The 15,321-nt window shown below is 49.9% G+C and overlaps 1 protein-coding gene across 1 annotated transcript in view; it reads right to left on the reverse strand.

Moving 5' to 3' along the window:
• The window catches only part of LOC308567371 (cadherin-23-like), a gene marked incomplete at both ends in the record, with an annotated part of 250,272 nt that extends 247,832 nt beyond the window's left edge, over positions 1 to 2,440 (reverse strand). Inside the window, one exon of the mRNA XM_081158790.1 lies at positions 2,374 to 2,440. Coding sequence (XP_081014916.1) covers positions 2,374 to 2,440 — 67 coding nt within the window. The remainder of the gene's footprint in view (positions 1 to 2,373) is intronic.
• Between the last annotated feature and the right edge of the window lie 12,881 nt (positions 2,441 to 15,321).

The raw sequence follows: 15,321 nt of genomic DNA on the forward strand, positions 1-15,321 counted from the left end.
CACACCCAGGGCCTGGAGACGGTCTCGGGGACCCGGCACCGCTCACTGGCCCAGCCAGACAAGGAGGTGCAAGGCCTTGGCCTCTGGCCTTCCCAAAAAGCCCACAGATAAGTAAGAAGGACCTAGGAGCGCATCGAAGCCAGAGGAGGGAAGGGTGGGAAAATGACACACTGATAAGGGGGTTTGACATCTAGAGGGCATTTGTCCCTGAGCCTGACCATCTCTGACTGCCAGGGACAGGAGAAATCAGCAGGGGCCGTGGGGTCAGCTGGAAACAAAGGAAGGAGGTAGTGTGGTGTGGTCTGGGGGACAAGGCAAGTGCTCTGGGTTGCGGACAGGTGTGGAAAGGGCACGGGGGGAGATGGTGCCCTTCAGTCCCTAAGGTCAGCCACCACCCCAGAATGCCGAAGGGACAACACTGCTGTTTCAGATAGGGACCAGGGCGAGGGGTTGTGCCCAACACGCCAGGCAGGCTAGGACACAGGCAGGCTGGTTTTGCCAGAGTTGCTGGGTGGCCCCAGGCCACTTACTTAACTTCTGCACCCCTTAGAGAAAGACACAGCTGGTAGCGAAAGAGCTAACACTTACTTGGCACGGAATACGGGCCAGGCATTACTCTAAGTGCTTGACACATGTCAACTCATCTGATCATTCTGATGACCAAGGAGCAAAGTCCTACTGTCCTTCCTATTTTACAGAGAAGGAAGGCAAAGCACAGAGAAGCTAAGAAACTTGCCCACGGGAACCCTGGGAGAAGTGGGGTGGGAGCCCAGGGTCCCAGCTTTGTGCTGTTCCCTTGAGCCCACTTTGGATGCATCGGGTGCTCAAGGGGACATGATCACCTCTACTGAGGAAGGCAGCTGAGCACATAACCCCTGTTTTGTTTTTACATATATATTTGGGGGGGGGGGTGAGTATCCAAGGTCACAGGGTCCTGGAGAAGGCTGAGGAAAGTGTCCTGGCTGCCACCATCCAGTAAACCCAGAGGGTCAGAGTTGGTCCTAGGTGCCCCTCAGTAAAGCCTCCCCCAGGAGAAGTAGGTGGGGGTGTGGTGTGATGACAAAAGTCCCTGTGGAGGATCAGAAACCTGGATTGAGGCCCAGATGAGCCCTGCTTTGAATGGCCTTGGGCCACCAGCTTCTCAAGGCATGTTTCTCCTCTGGAAAGTAGTCCCGGAGTTGAGAGAGGGTCTGAGACCCCTTCTGGCTCTGACTGAGAGTCTTTGTGACTGCTGTAATCCTGGCCTGCCTGGATGGGAGTGAGCTCCCCATCACAGCAGCATTCCAGCAGAGATCCTTCCAAGCATGGGGGCCAGGAGAGGGGACAGTCAAGGGACTTCTAGGCAGCAGGATGCCAGCATCACTCCAACAAGCTTGAGGCTGTGGCTTCCTCCAGAGGCTCCAGCTCCCTGGAGTGGGAGAAGGAGCTGGCCTCCCTCAGGAACGTGTTTGCCTGTCGCCAGGCACACCGTGCCCACAACTCTTCCCCAGGGATACCCTGGCCCCCAGAGACATGGTGCCAGCTGTGCCTGCTGTCCCACCTTCCTTCAGATAAGACCAGAGCTGTTTGATCCTGTGGTCCAGAGGAAGCAAATGCCTAGGCCCTTCCTGGCATCCTCAGGGGGCACTAGAGCTGGCCCTGACCTGGCTGCCACAAGAACCAGGGGAAGGAGGGCTGGTCCCCTGCAGAGAGAAAAGGCCCCTCGTCTCCACATCTTTGCTGAGGCTGTTCCCTCCTGCAGGATTCCCTTCTTCCAGCTCCCCTATTTTAAAACTACCTCTCAGTCTTTAAAGCCCAAATTAAACGTCTCCCTCTGGCTGGGTGTCTCCTATCCCCACAGGTCCAATAAATCTTTCCTTCTGACGGGCTCCTCTGGAGCCACGAACATCCTTTATTGCCACTCTCTTCACCGCGCATCAGAGTAAATCCTAGCTGTGTCTCACCTGCTCGACTCTGAGCCCCCTGAGAATGAGTCATTTCTTCCACGCCCCAGAGTTGGGCACCAAAGACACACACAATAGGTGTTCAAAAGACAGCTGGGAAACTGAACAGACTGTGGCCAGTCCTGTGTCCCAGAAGGACAGTTCATGGTCACAGAAGCCTCCTTCCCTTAGAGCTCAAGTATTTCTCAAGCTCTTCCCACCCTTCCAGTGTCCCAGGCCCTGGGGATGGGTATTTTCAGCCCTGAATGTGCTGCAGAAGCAACCCAGGCCCAGAGAGGGAAGTGTGTGCCCAGTCACACAGCACGGCAGGATCTCGAGTCCCAGAGCAGCCCACTCCCAATTCCTGTCCCAGGGCACCAACCCCACAGCCAGCGCACACCCCTCCAGCCTGGCCCCCCATGCTGGCTGTGGGGAAAAGGGTTCAACTCACCCCAGCATCCAGGGATCAGCACAAAAAGCCACACCACGTAGCAGCTGCTGGCAATGTGGCACCTCATGGCTCCTGGGGACACAAAGAAGGAGAACATGAGAAGCCCCCTATTGGAGGGGCCTGTTCTTCACGGCCCTCGAGCACCGCCCCACCCCTGCAGCTCCAGGGAGAAGGGAAAAGAAGGGATCAGCTCAAATGGGGGGCGGGGTGTGGGAAAGGAGAGGGTCTATATCATTGATTTTGTCATCATTCAACCCTGAGAGTGACTGGGCTGGGGACAGGGGCAACATGTGCTCGTTGCCACTGTGGGGCTGGCTGCTCAGCCATGGGCGAAGCTCAGCGGGTGGAAGGAGGAGCTGCTGCCTCCTTGCTCCAGAACAGCGCCCCGGGAGAGTGATGGAGCCTGGTTAGTTTGGGGACAGGGACAGGAGATGGTGCTGAGCCGGAAGACGGGTCTGAGCGGGCTTCGCAGGCCCACTATCCCCGCCTCCCTCCAGTCTAAATGCCTGACAAGCAAGTTTTTTCCTGTGTGGTTTTTTTTTTTAAACATCCACCATATTATCCTAAAACATTTGCTATGAAAGGGGGCAGCAAGTTACGGGGTCCAAAAAGGCACAGAGAGGAGAGATGACCCGCCCAGGGCCTCACAGAGCAAGTCTCTGGAAAGCTGGAGCTGAAATTGTGGGGGCTCAGAGCTAAGCTCCAGAGAGATCTGGGGCCCACCTACCAGAGGCTCAGCAAGGCAAGATCCCATCTCTAAGAGTGGTGGGGAGGGTGGGCTTCTCCTTCTTACCCTTGCAGTGGCTCAGAGGCAGGCCTCCCTGGAAACCAGCAGTGACATCGGGAGGGACCCACACTCCCCAGCTGGTACTCCCTGCCTCCCGCTGAACTGTTAGTCCTGTTAGTGCAGGAACCTGGCCCACTCGCCTCGTACCCCCCACGGGGCCTAACCACGGGCCCACACAGCATCCTGCAGTGAGCACATACTGGGCGCCCTGCCTGGATGGAATTACCCTCCCTGGTCCACAGGTAAGGTCTGAAGGCTGAGAGCCATTAAACAATTTGCTCAGAGACCCCCCCCCCAACTAGTGAATGAGGTTCAGCATCTGGATCCAAGTTGACATGCCATCTCCCTCATCAATGAGTGATCAGAAGAGACATGGGGAGGTGAAGGGAACTGAAGGAAAGGATTGTTGTTGGTTTTTTGGAGATTCTTCCACATCTCTGCAAGATCAAGGGGCGAGAGATTCAGATAAGGCCAGGAGCGCAGATCCCTTACTCCATCCCAGGAGTGGTCTCTCTCTCCCAGCCCCGACCATGCCAGAACGGACAGTTCAGTGACCCTAGGTGGTTCATGACCCACAGAACAAACAATGGCCCCCGGCACCCTTTTGTTTTACTTCTAATACTATACTTAAAATGTCCTAATTACTAGCTAAGAAGCAGTCAATTGAAGAATTAAAGATTCTAAGATGTATTTAGATAAAGACAAATGTCCCCATCTTTGCATTCCTGCCCCCCTTGAGTTTCCAAATGTCAACAGCCTATCCCAGGGTGCAAACTGCAGTGTCTACAGGGGCCAGGCAGGGGCTATAAATGAGGGAGACGCCGGGTGGCTGGGGACAGTGGCCATTCTGAGGCCACACGCTCTGTCCAGAAGTGGCAGCTGCTGATGTGTTCCAGCCAAGACGGAATCTGGGCCCGCGTGGTCAGAGGTTCTGATTTTTCTCAATGAAAAGCTTCAAATTCAGCTTTTTATATAAATTCAATTTTAAAATGTTGGCAAATAATTCCGTTTTTGTGAGCCAAGCATGACTGGTTTGAGGGCCAGCATGGCAGGTTGGGGCTGGCACGCTTCCTCCCAGGCCTTTCTGTGCACCCAGGCAGGGATGTTCAATTACACACGTGTATCGAGCAGTGCGGCTGCCGGTCAGCTTTAGAATAATGGGCTCACCATGCACAAAAGCAGCTTGCTTTTCTCATGCCATAAATTTCACAGAAAACTCCCCAGGTCGACATTGCTGTATCTACCTCCTTCTTTTTAAGAGCTAAATAACAGTTCATAGTATGATGTATCATATTGGAAATATCCCCTACTATTGGGCATTTGGGTGTTGCCAGGTTCCTGCCACCACAGGCAACGCCACAGTGGGCATCCCTGCATATAACTGTGTTGCGACTTTGATGGTTCTTTCTTCCCTCCTAACTTTTTTATTGGAAGGGGGCTTTTGTTTTTATTTTTATTTTTTTAATAATCTTTATTTTTCATTTAGAGTTGACATACAGTATTATATTAGTGTCAGGTGTACAGCACAGTGATTGGACACTTATATAACTTACAAAGTGATCATCCTGATAAATGCAGTACCCAGGGACTTTGACGGCGCTCAAACTTGGCTCTCTAACAGCAGGATTACAGGGTCAGTTAAGTACAGCACCGAGCGTGCATGTAAACTTCTACTTGACGCTGCCGTATTACCTTCTGGACAGGCTGCAGCAGTTCCCACTCCCTCCAGCGGAGTATGAGAGGGCCTCTGTGCCCACCTGGAAGTGATTCCTCTTTTAAATGGCTGCCAATGAGATGCATGAAAAATGGTACAGCGTTGTGACTTTAATTTGCATTTCCCTAACTACTAGTGAGGTTTAGCATGATGCCTTTTTTAAATGTGCAAATCGCTTTCCATCTGCTATCTTACGTTATCCTACTACATCCTACAAAGAAGCTAGCAGGCCTTGCTAGCATTATCCCTGATTTACAAGTGGAGAAACCAAGGCACAGAGCAATTAAGTGACAATCTGACATCTCCTAGTGAGTGAGTGTTTTTAAAAAAATTCTCCAGCCCTCTGCCTTTCCAAACCAGATGTTATGAGAATTAAACAACATCTGCTAAGAACATCATCCAGGAATAGCTGGGGAGAGCACACGGTTCTGCTGGGTATTGCAGGAAGTTCGCAGTGGAAGGAAGAAAGGGAAGGAAGGAGGAAGGAAGGGAATTTATTAGAAAATTCCCACAGGCCAGGGGCTGTCACAGGGCATTATTTTTATTTAATCCTCCAAAATCTTTCTATGACATAGATTCTACTGTCCCCATTTTACAGATGAGGAAATTAAGACTCAGAGGGGTCACTTTAGGATTAGAACCAAGTCCCGCACTATTTCCATCACACAATTCTGCTGTTCCCCCACCCTGTCACCTGCTTTCTAATCTATGAAGAACAAGGCACAGCCCCTTCCCCAAGGAGCTCGATGCACATACCCAACACAACACACATGGGATAAATGTCTGCAAAGAGTGAGCACGTGTACACAACACATACACACGCATAGTGCATCTCTTTTCCACAATGCTCGCTCTGGCTCTGACACCTCCAGGCACACTGACCCCCAACCTCTCTTCTTTTTTTTTTTTTAAAATATATCTTTATTGATTTCAGAGAGAGGAAAGGAGAGGGAGAGAGAGATAGAAACATCAATGATGAGAGAGTCATTGATCGGCTGCAGCCCGCAACCCCGGCATGTGCCCTGACCAGAAATCGAACCCTGATCACCTGGATCCTAGGTCGACGCTTAACCGCTGAGCCATGCCCGGCCGGGCGCAACCTCTCTTCTTAAATGTCCGCTCATCTCCTTTCCCCTTCATAGGTGATCACACTGCTTCGATGCCTCCCTCTACAACCTGTCATTCAAGGGCTGCCAAACACATTCCTAACTTTGCAGGATTAGCACGGGCCACCTCTGGAGCATCCAGAGGCAGGGACAATCTTCACTCCATCCCAACTCCCCGACCTCACCTTGGGGCAAGGAGACACAGACACTAAGATGAGGTGGCACAGGCTTCAAAGGGTAAAGCAAAATAGAAAGTGAGGCCCAGAGACAGCAGAAGCTAAACGCAATGGCGAGAGGACCCTGGGCCCCACCTCCAGCCAGGCATTGTGATAGATGCTGCCTGTTGCTGCTGGCTTTCCCTTGGCAGAGGGACTGAAGCGAGTGACATGAGTCCCCCGAGGAGAGCCTGACCTCGCTCTGTCCTGTGCAACAGCTATTCACTTCGCCTCCTGGCCACCTGACTTCCTGCCCAGCAGACCTGCATGGCCTCATTCACCGTGTAAGACTGCGCCACCCTCAGGATGAGGCCTGAGCCACCAACCCTCACCTGTCCCCACTGGGCCAGAAAACACAGACACACACCCTTCCGTGCTGAGCTTCCTGCCTGGGCCTGGGGAAAGTGGCAAATACCTGTCCCAGAGGTCTGAGCAGGGTCATAGCCAGCTGCCCCCAAATCTTTCAGGGCCTAGCCTAGGAGCCCTCCAGAAATCTCTCAAACATGCCCACCACCCAGAAGACAGAGCCAGGCCCCAAAGCCCTCAGGCTGCCAATTCCAATGTCCTTCATGCCATGCCCTGTGCCAGGCACTGTTAGAGGGTACAGGGCCATTAGAATGTGCTAGGGGTCAAGTAAGTGATATAGACTGTCACTGCTCAGGCCATCAGGAGAGAGAAGTCCAAGGCCTTCAAGAGGATGTGAGATGTGAGCTGCATAGGTTTCAAGGACTCATAATGCTGACCTTTACTGAGCACACATTATAGGCGAGGCACTGTGATGCACTACGTGCTCTACATGCTGAGATTCAGAGAGGTTAAATAACTTGTCCAAGGTCATACAGCTAGTGAGTGGTCAAGTCTGGATTTGAACCCCCTTCTGATGGCTGTCAAAGGCCAGTCTCCCAGCCTTAGCCCTAACCCTTGCTGAGCTCACATACCTGCCCCAGGGCAGGGCCCAGGCCCAAGGGCTTGGCAGGACCCTGCTGCTACTCAGGGGCCAGTGAGCAGAGCTAGGTGAGGATCCCTACATGCCTCAGAGGCACCATGTGCCGGGGCCAGTGGAGAGGCCAAGCCGCACGTGCCAGGAAGAAGGCATGAGGCTGGGGATGGAGGGTTCCTGCGTGGTCTGCCCTCCCAGGCTATTGTTATCTCACAGGCATCAGCTCTGGTACCAGTGCCAATAAGACAATGCATGCAGTGCCAGGGGTGACCAAGTCCCCCACCTCCTCACCCTCTATGCCTCCCTCCAGCACCATCCCCAAGAGGTCAACACCTTTGTCCCTGGTGGGAGTCGCTACAAAAGTACCCAGACTCAGGGCAGCCACCCTACTCACAATGGCCTCCACTTTCTCCTGTCATCAACCACAAAGACCTGCTCCTCAGGGAGGCCTGGGCTGCGGGCCGGCAGGGGAGGCTCTGGCAAGTGGCAGAGTTACAGCACCCAGGGTGTCACCTCCCAAAGAAAAGCAAATCCTCCACTTACACCCCAGAGAGCTGGTGAGCTGCAGGGAGAGGCTTCTGAGCCAGGCCTAGCCACACTGCACACATCTGCCCTGACATTTTAGCACACAGACCTGAGTATAGAAGAAAGCAAACTGAAGACCTGCCACGTGGAAGCTGACACTCTGGGAAAGATCAGCACAGACAGTGTAGGTGAGCAAGCTCTACAGTGTTCGGGACAATGAATGCTAAGGAAAGGGGAAAGGAGCAGGGTGAAGATGGTCTGAGTGTCACTGAATGTGACATATGAACAAACCCTTGAGGAATCCGGAAAGTGAGCCATGTGGATCTCCGGGAGAAATGCCTTCCAAGCAGAGAGGACAGCCCGTGCAAAGGCCCCGAGGCAAGAGTGTGCTGGCGTGCTTGAGGAACAGTGAGGAGGCCAGCATACTTGGGACAGGGCACACGGTGGGGAGAGTTGCAGGAAGCAAGGGCAGAGAGACAACGGGCCCATGACAGCCACTGTAAACCCCTAATGTGAGTAAACTGGGAGCCGTGGTCTTCAGACAGCCAAGAGTGACACGAATGAACCAAGTTTAAAGGAGCTTGCTGGCTGCTGTGTTGGGGACTCACTGCAGGGGGCAAGGGCAGAGGCAGGCAGGCAGGTGCGGAGGCTACTGCAGTGACGTGGGCCAGAGATGACTGGGGGCTGTAGCCCGGGACATGGGTATGGGCTGTGGGACCTGGCAGATTCTGGGCATATGTCAAGGTAGAGCTGAGAGAGTTTCCTGTTGAAGAGGGTGTGGCTGTGCTAGAAAGAACCAAGCCTGAGGATTTTGGCCCCAGTACCTAGAAGAATGGAGTTGTCATTAACCAAGATGGGAGAAGACTGCGGGGGGAACTAGCTGAGGGGCCACATCAGAAGTTCAGTTTGGGACACGGTGACTTTGCCCTGGCTGTTGACAAAGCACCCTCAACTAGAGTTCAGGCCTGAGGTGGGGCTGGAGATGCAAATGCGGTGGTCATCAGCATGTAAGGGATACTTAAGCTGCCAGAGGGACGAGAGTCCCAAGGTGCCCACACCTGAAGTAGAGGCAACTTGGCTGAGAACCAATCAGTACTTGAAAACTATATGACCAGCCTCAAAATGTGTACACTCTGTGGCCCATCCATTCCACTTCCAGAAGGTTAACTACAGAGGTCATGTCGGTGCACAGACTCAGCCACAGAAATGCTCATTGCTGCGTTATGACAGTGGAGCAGCCCAGACACCCAACAGGAGCTAGTCCATTCTGGGCCAGCCACAGGAAGCAAACAGAGGCTCGTGCACGGATGTGCTCGTGCGTGAAACAGCGGGGGAAGGGGCACCTACAGGGCTGTGCTGAGTAGTGAGGTTACAGCTGATTCCAAACTCTGCATACTCTCTGCGCTTCCCAAACGTTCTACAATCAGCAGCCAATTTTACAAGCAGAGGCCTAGCTTATGTTCACCCTACCAAAACACTGCCAGCAGCCTGTGGACAGACTCTGATCAGAAAGTTCCTTCCTGTTCTCTGCTGAGCCTCCCTGAAGCCACAGCTCCAGGTCTGAATACTGGAGGAACTGGGAAGGTCCTCAGTGGCCCCTGGCTCACCTCACCACACACCTATGCTGTTACTCAGACCCTTCTAAGGACAGGGAGCTACCTCCCTCCCAGGCAGTGGGTCCCCTGCCAGAGGTCCTGCCCCTCTGCACTGTCAGCCCAGTCAGGCTACCTTCCCACACTGGGAGCAGGAAGTCTGACTGTGCCCATCACCGGGAGGAATTCCCTGTGTTCCACCCTTGGGGACCCACGAGCAGCAGAATGGGCTAGAACCAAGGCCTTGGAGATGAGGCCCAGGTCTGAGCTCGGCCCTGCACCGAGGGCTCTCCTTCCCTGGTAGGACTAACAGTTTAAAAGAGCAGTGTGCTCAAATGGTTACATACGAATCTGGGCTCTATGAACCCCTGCAGGTGATGTGTCCACAAGATGCCCACTGCCCAGATGGGTCCCCAGCCCAACCTTGGAGGGCCCCTCCTTCCTTTTCCCAGGAAGGAGGAAGCCAGGCTCCTTGCAAAGCTCCTCCTGATCTCCAGTGTTTGACCAAATGCTTCTGGACCAAACCCAAGATGAAGCCCTTCGCAGGCTCGTTTCTTGGACAGGGACTGGAAAGCGTGCTCCTTGTTGCTTCCAGAGCAAAGCACACTCCCCTCTTCTGGGAAACATGCCCATTCTGGGCCCAACTCCCAGGGTACAACCCTCACAGTCACTGTGTCCCACCTCTCCCTGCAACCCAGCCAGGAGGCACAGGGGCAGAGGGTTCACCCTGCCTGGTGACAGGAAGTGCCTTCTGTCCCTGCAAGCAAGGGGCAGGAAGGAACAGAGCTGGAGGGAGGGAAAGGGCAGGAGGGGACAGCTGAGCAGCATTTCAGTTCCTCAGGAGTGAGAGATTTTCACAGCAGGGTGCCACAATTTAGTTTGAACTATTATAAATTCCCATAAAATCAGATGCACTCAACTTTGAATAGAAATACAAAAATACACTGCAGAAATCAAATACAATTTGGGGATTTTTCACCACCTCTACACACGGAGAGGTTCATGCATGCAAGGAGGCACCTGCAGACGATACCATTAGGGCTGCTAATGGACAAGCCACTGTGAGTCACCAATGGCCATGCTTCAAAGCCCACACACACTACGCAGGCGGCTGGCTGGAGAGGCTGCTGTGATACAAGGTCACTAGGAAGAAACCAATCTGGAAGGAGGAAAAAGACCACCTTGTGGCCATTCTGTTCTTATGACCTCCTCTGTGTCCCTCCCTGAAGCTCCCACTGAGTGATGCCGGGGGTGGGCAGGGGAGCCAGGCAGGGCTGGGAGGAGCACAACCTGAGACCCCAGGAGGGATGTCACAGTGGTCCAGAATCCTCCAAATGAGGCCTGGTGTCTCCGAATCCCCTCAACCTATAATTTTTTTAAAACATCATTGAGCAGAAGATATATTTTTCTTGAATCTATTCTTTTTGGAAGTAATACTGGGCATGGAAAATAGCTATACAGAAAAGTATGCAGCAGGAAGTGAGTCTCCCCTCTATACAAGCCCACATCTCCTTCCCAGAGGCAACCCCCGAGGCATCGCTCTGAAGCACTGTATGTACACACAAGGATATAGCATATAGGGCTCCCCCTCTCTTTAAAAGAAATCCAAATGTTATTCATTCTATCCTACTCCTGGCCTTTTCACGCGACAATATATCCTGAAGAACGTTCTGTTACCATATACACAGAGCAGCCTTGCTCCTTTTAGCAGCTGCAGAGGTTCTACCACGAGGGGAGACCATCGTTCACTTAACAAGTCCTCTGCTGATGGACATTTGGGTTGTTTTTAAGCTTTTCTTTGACAAATAAAGTCACAGTGGAAATCCTTTGCTACTATGTCTACATACAAGTGCAACTGCATCTGGGAAGAGGAAATTTTCATATTTTTCTAGCTGTTGACAAACTCCGAAGAGGGCACATCAAGTTACACTTCCCCCAACAATTCGGCAGGGCTGGTTTTCCCACGTCTTTGCCAGCACTGGGCATTCACTCTTTTTTTAAGTTCCAGGAAAGGCAGCTAAGGCTCCTGACCCTCGACCCCCGGTCCCATCAGGCCATGGAGGAAAGTGGAGTTGATCCAGGCCAGCTTTCCCCATCCCCGACTCACATGCCGCAACATGAGCGAACCTTGATGACACTGTGCTAAGCGAAATAAGCCAGTCATAACAGGACAAATACTGCACAGTTCCATTTCTATGAATTACCTAGAGTAGTAAATTCATAGAGACAGACCATAAAACAGTGGTTACCAGGGGCTGGGGAAGGGGGAAATGGGGAGTTAGTGTTTAATGGGGACAGAGTGTCAGTCTGGGAAGATGAGAAGTTTCTGGAGATGGGTGGTGATGATGGCTGCACAGCAATGCGAATGTGCTTAATGCCACTGAACTTAAAATGGTGAAAATGGTAAGTTTTGTGGTCTATTTTACTGCAATAAAGATGCCAAAAAATGATTAAAATGGTCAATTTTACATTTTGTAAATTTTGCCACTATATACATAAATTTAAACTAATACAGAAAATAAGTAAAATAAAAGGTCACCGTTATCTCATGTTACTACTCAAAAAAAAAAAAAAAATGACTAAGCTGTACATAAAGCTGAGCATACAGATAACAGCAAGGGCCATCCAATCGGAACGGGACCAGCAACTGAAAATCAGCCCGGCCATCGCACACGCAGGTCCCTCAGACACCACACCACAAGTGCTATTTTGACACGTCTCCGCTTAGCCGTGCCCCCTCAGGGAGGTCGCCCCAGTCACTCGGCACTGGCTGGCCATCCGTATTTTGTTCTCTCTATACCCTGCTCTTGCCTTCCATGGCTCCCAACACATTGGGCAGGTGCACCATAATCTTGGTTTCCTGTCTCCCCACGCCATTAGCTTAAGTTAAAGGGGGCTGGGGGAACCCAGACCCCTAGCCAGGTGCTGACCAAGGGGAGAGGTTGTGGCAGGGTGGGCTCCCTCTGAAGACCTCCTGTGCACATCTCTCAAGATTCCTCCCCCCCCCCCCCCCACTGACTCCTCCAATGCAAGAACTGGAACATGGCAACAGAAAGAGACCCTAAAAAGTCAAACAGTCAATCGTCCTGCTTCTGAATCAGACCTTGCCATGTAGTAATTTATTTGTGAAAATCTCCTCAAGCATAAATGGTACAACTTCTGCAGGCCATTTGGCACAATAAAACTATAGCTTTAAAAACATTCACACCCTTGACTTAGCAATTTCACTGATAGAAATTTTCCCTAAAGAGACCATCAGAACCATGATGGCACAAATACTATCTTGAGGATGTTCACAGCAGCTCTGTTTACACCAGTAAAAGCAAGCAACTTGATAATCAATTTACATGAGTAAATTACAGTGCATTCATATAGCAGACTATGCAGCAGACACAGAAAACAGCATTTTTCAGAGAACATTTATTGATGAGGAAAAATGTTCATGACAAATTGTTAGATAGAAAATGCAAGCTACAAGACTATGCAGTGTGTTCCCATGTTGGGAAAAAGAAATTCTATATGTATATATCTGTATAGAAACCATATAGCAACACATTTGTATCTTTGTTATATGTTTGAATAGAGAAATAACAGATCTTTTATCCTTACTGTTTGTCTGTATTTTCTAAGCTAATGGCATTGGGTTACTAATAACATTGAAATAAAGTAGCAAGTATCTCATTTAAAAACAAACTAGTCATCAAGACAGCACGATCTCTTTCTACAGATAGAAAGAGATCAATGAAATAGAATTGAGAGCCCAGAAATCAAACTATAGCCAACTGATTTTCAACAAGGATGCCAAGACCATTTAACTGGGAAAAAGCAATCTTTTTACCAAGTGGTACTGGGACAACTGGACAGCCACATGCAAAAGAATGAAGTTGGACCCTCCCTCACTCCATATACAAAAATTAACTCAAAATGGATCAAAGACCCAAATGGGAGAGCTAAAACTATAAAACTCTCAGAAGAAAAATAGGTGTGAATCTTTATGATTTTAGATTTGGCAGTGTTTTCTTAGATATGACACCAAAGCACAAGCAACAAAAGAAAAAACAGATAAACTGGACTTCAAAATGTAAAACTTTTGTGCCTCAAAGGATCCTATCAAGAAAGTAAAAAGACAACCCATGGTAAAGGGACTAAATATTTGCAAATGATACACCCGATAAGTGACTTATATCCAGACTACATAAAGACCTCTTACAACTCAACAGTAAAAAGACAACTCACTTGAAAAATGGACAAAAGATCTGAATAGACATTTCTCCAAGAAACATGCACAAATGGCCAATAAGCACATGAAAAAAATGTTCAACATCATTACTCATCAGGGAAATGCAAATCAAAAACACAATGAGATACCACTTCACACTCCGTAGTACAGTTATAATCAAAGAGACAGATAATAACAGTGTTGGAGAGAATGTGGAAAAATGAAACCCTCCTTTCTTCATTGCTGCTGGGAATGCAAAGTGGTGCAGCTACTTTAAAATAGCCTGGCTGTGCCTCAAACAATTACGTAGTTACCATATAACCCAGCAGTTCCTCTTCTAGGTATATACCTAAGAGAAATTCCTCACAGAAACCTGCACATTAATGTTCATAGCAGCATTAATCAGAATAGCCAAAAGGTGGAAACAACCCAGGTGTGCATCAGTGGACAACTGGATAAACGAAGTGTGGTACAGGAAGTTCTCGTTTAACATCGACAAGAGACTCTATGACTGTCAGCAAAACATGTAACAAAAACACTTTTACCATAGGCTAATTGATATAAACAAGAGCTAGGTTCCTACTGCATCTCATCAGCATTATAACAAAATGACATTGAACAAAATGACATTATTCAAGGATCTACTTTATATCCATACAGTGGGATATTATTCAGGCATACAAATGAAGTACTGGTATGTGCTACAACATGGATGAACCTCAGAAACGTCATGCTAAGTCAAAGAAGCCTGCCACAAAAGACAATATATTATATGAGTCCATTTATATGAAATGTTCAGAATAGGGAAACCTATAGAGACAGAAAGTAGATTCGGGGCTGCTTAAGACTGGGGGATACAGAGAGTATGGGGTTCCAGAATACGCTGTGGTGGCAGTGGTCGCATTTTTCTGTGATTGTGGTCAGTCTCCATATCCATGGTTTCCACAAACTCAGGTTCAGCTAACCAGTGAGAGGAAACAGCTGAAAGCAATGTTACACTGTTGCCGACATGGACCATGTACTCAGGCCTATGATGGTTGCATCTGCACTGAACATAAATAGGCTTTTTTTCTTGCCATTCCCTAAACAATACAGAACAACTGTTTATATAGCACTTACACTGTATTACAAGTAATCTAGAGATGATTTAAAATATACAGGAGGGTGTGCATAGGTTATCTGCAAATACTATGTCATTTTACATAAAGGACTAGAACATCAGAGGATTTTGGTATCCTCAGAAGTCCTGTAACCAATCCCCCTCAGATACTGAGGATAACACATAACCGTTGAATTGTACACTTTAAATAGGTAGATTGTATAGTTGAATTAAATTTCAATAAAGCTGCTTTTTCAAATAAAAGTAAATTTATAAATAAATAAATGAAGCTAGTGTAGAAACTGAAACTTCTCAAAATTACTCTAGTTAACCTGCCAAGTTCAATCATGGTGCAGAGCCTTCTGCTCGCCTCCCTGGGCCCTGCCTCCCACCTCCTACCTGGAGGCAGCTCAGCCTCACCAGCCCATCTCACACCTGAAGTCCACTCCCCACGGCGAGCCAAGCTGGGCCAGGCAGCTCATTGTACAGACAAGGAAACAGTGCACAGAGGCTGCCTCCCCATCTTGAGACCTTCGGCCCGCGTCAGCGATGGAAATGAAGACCCCAGGCCCTGAGCCTGTCCCCCATTCACTTGCCGGGTAGCCCTTCTGAAAGTCCTGGCCTCCTCAGTCAAGTACAAGGTAGACTTGGTTTTCCCAGACATTCCCAGCTCTCCTCTCCTCTGCTTCTCAGATGCTGACCCTCAACCCAAGTCCAGACCACTTGCTCAGGGGCATGCAGGTGGTTAAGG

The sequence above is a fragment of the Miniopterus schreibersii genome (genome assembly GCF_964146895.1).
Source record: "Miniopterus schreibersii genome assembly, chromosome: 14".
NCBI lineage: Eukaryota > Metazoa > Chordata > Mammalia > Chiroptera > Miniopteridae > Miniopterus > Miniopterus schreibersii.